The 2,500-nt window shown below is 46.0% G+C and overlaps 1 protein-coding gene across 1 annotated transcript in view; it reads right to left on the bottom strand.

Annotated features, from left to right (window-relative positions):
* Nucleotides 1–2,500, bottom strand: part of LOC127004899 (uncharacterized) — a 56,320-nt gene that overhangs the window by 21,602 nt on the left and 32,218 nt on the right. The window contains exon 3 of the mRNA XM_050873114.1: nucleotides 1,882–2,014. Coding sequence (XP_050729071.1) covers nucleotides 1,882–2,014 — 133 coding nt within the window. The remainder of the gene's footprint in view (nucleotides 1–1,881; nucleotides 2,015–2,500) is intronic.

Genomic DNA, 2,500 nt, shown 5'->3' with positions numbered 1-2,500 from the left:
TTTTCTCTCTTTTCATATTTTCTTTTCTGTTTTCACTCCTCCTCCTCCTCCTCCGTGCTACAGGGGTCAGTGCTGGGACCCATACTTTTCATCATATATATCAACGACCTAGAACTAGGATTAAAATCCAATCTTTCAAAATTTGCCGACGACACAAAGGTGGGTGGGAAGGCCCTCACAACGGCAGACTGCGAAATTATCCAGAGAGACCTGGACCAGATCACTCGTTGGTCAGAAAAATGGCAGATGTCCTTCAACACTACCAAATGTAAAGTAATGCATATCGGATCCAGAAACAGCAACCACACATACCACATGGGTGGCGAACCACTACATGTTGTGCAAGAGGAAAGAGACCTCGGGGTCACCATCAGCAGTGACTTGAAACAAACAAAACACTGCAAGTCCGCCTGTAAGAAAGCCAATACAATGCTTGGGTTCATATCGAGGAACTTCGAATACAAGACGCCGGGAGTTATGTTATCCTTGTATAATTCGCCTGGAATACGCCGTGCAATTCTGGTCTCCTAATTACAGGAAAGACATTGAATTACTTGAGAGAGTACAGCGCCGCGCCACGAAGATGATACCATCACTGAGGACGAAGCCCTATGAAGAACGACTCGAGCGACTCAACCTCTTCACGTTGGAAAAGAGACGACTGCGGGGAGACATGATACAAGTCTTTAAGTACCTGAACAAGCTCAGCAACGTTGATCACTCCAAACTCTTCACGCTACAAACTAACCTGGGAACAAGAAACAACGGAAAAACAATTCAAGCAAAGCGATGCAATACCGACATCGGCAGGAGTTATTTCTCAAATAGAGTTGTTCGCCACTGGAACAGCCTTCCTGCAGAAGTGGTTAACGCAGAGACCATCAACTCCTTCAAGAAACGCATTGATCGCCACTTTGCTGCATCGGGAGTGAACTGAACGTTCCCAAGAGTAGATACACAAGTGCTTTAATCCTTCCCTGCATGCCACTCCTGTGGCAAACGGATTGATTGAATCACTGAACGCAGGCTGCCTAGTAATGAGCCAACAGGCTTTCTGCTGCCTGCTAGTCCATGTTTCCATGTTTCCTCTTCCTCCTCCTCTTCCTCCTCCTCCTTCTATTTTTTTTCTTCTCTCATTTATTTTTCTCCATATTTTTGACGAGATTTTTACTCTCTCTCTCTCTCTCTCTCTCTCTCTCTCTCTCTCTCTCTCTCTCTCTCTCTCTCTCTCTCTCTCTCTCTCTCTCTCTCTCTCTCTCTCTCTCTCTCTCTCTCTCTCTCTCTCTCTCTCTCTCTCTCTCTCTCTCTCTCTCTCTCTCTCTCTCTCTCTCTGTTCCTTGCCCCGTATAAAAAAAAAGTAATAAGGTGCTTTAATCTGAAAGTAAATTGCATCTTTTTGTCGCCAAACTTTTGCTTCACGCCTTCGTTCCGACACTTTTGCCCCTCATCAGCTTCTCGTCATGTGCGTATGTGAGGGGGGGAGAGGAGGGGAGGAGGAGGAGTAGGGGAGGGGAAGAGGGGGTTGTGTGTGCTGGGGTGGGTGGGAGCGGGGGTTAGTGGAGGGGATCTGTGTGCGGGGGATTGGGGGTAAGGGGTTGTGTGTGTGTGTGTGTGTGTGTGTGTGTGTGTGTGTGTGTGTGTGTGTGTGTGTGTGTGTGTGTGTGTGTGTGTGTGTGTGTGTGTGTGTGTAGAAATTGCTTATGTGGTAATTCCTTATAAAAAAAAATCAAGTTAGTTGTAATAATAATAATAATAATAACAAAAAAACAGCTGTAATAAGAATAACAAACGGAAAACAACAATAAAATCTCTACTACTACTACTATTACTACTATTACTACTACTGCTACTACTACTGCTACTACTACTCCGTGTACTCACCCATCACGTGCAGCGTCACGGGCCTGGACATCTTGGGGTCGGTGTTCACCTGGCACTCGTACACGCCGGCGTCCCGTAGCTGGGCGTAGCGGACCACCAGCGTCCACTCGTGGCGGCCCTCCGTGTGCACCACCTGGAGGGATGAACCACGCTCAGGTACCCGTATTATTAGCTCTCCCTGTCTGGGCTAAGATAAAACAGAACAGCATATGAAAGATAATGGATTAATGAGCGCGCCACAAGCAGGATTCACACCAAAAAGAAGAACAGTAGACAATTTATATAAACAGAAGAATGCATTGAAAGGCTGTTCCCATAAGCTCAGGGATGGAGTATTCCTATTCGGTATTCGTATTCGAATACATTCGAATACCGTGTTTGGGTGTGTTCGTATTCAAGTATATGTTGATATAAATCAAAGCATTTTCATTCGTATTCGAATACAAGGAAAAAGTAATCGTATTCTGCGAATAATCTGACGAATGCTTCAAAATTCATGATCAGAAATAACAGCCGTTGTTCCTTCATACAACTCCAGCCTCCCGCAGGGCGGACGTGTGATCGTCGCGTACAGTACACAGGTTCGCAGACTGTGGCAGCGCGGCTGGAGTCCGATTCA

This window comes from Eriocheir sinensis, chromosome 29 (genome assembly GCF_024679095.1).
Source record: "Eriocheir sinensis breed Jianghai 21 chromosome 29, ASM2467909v1, whole genome shotgun sequence".
In the NCBI taxonomy this organism is placed as follows: Eukaryota; Metazoa; Arthropoda; class Malacostraca; order Decapoda; family Varunidae; genus Eriocheir; species Eriocheir sinensis.
Note: the sequence above shows the minus strand (reverse complement) of the source record. Positions and strands in the feature narration are given on the sequence as shown.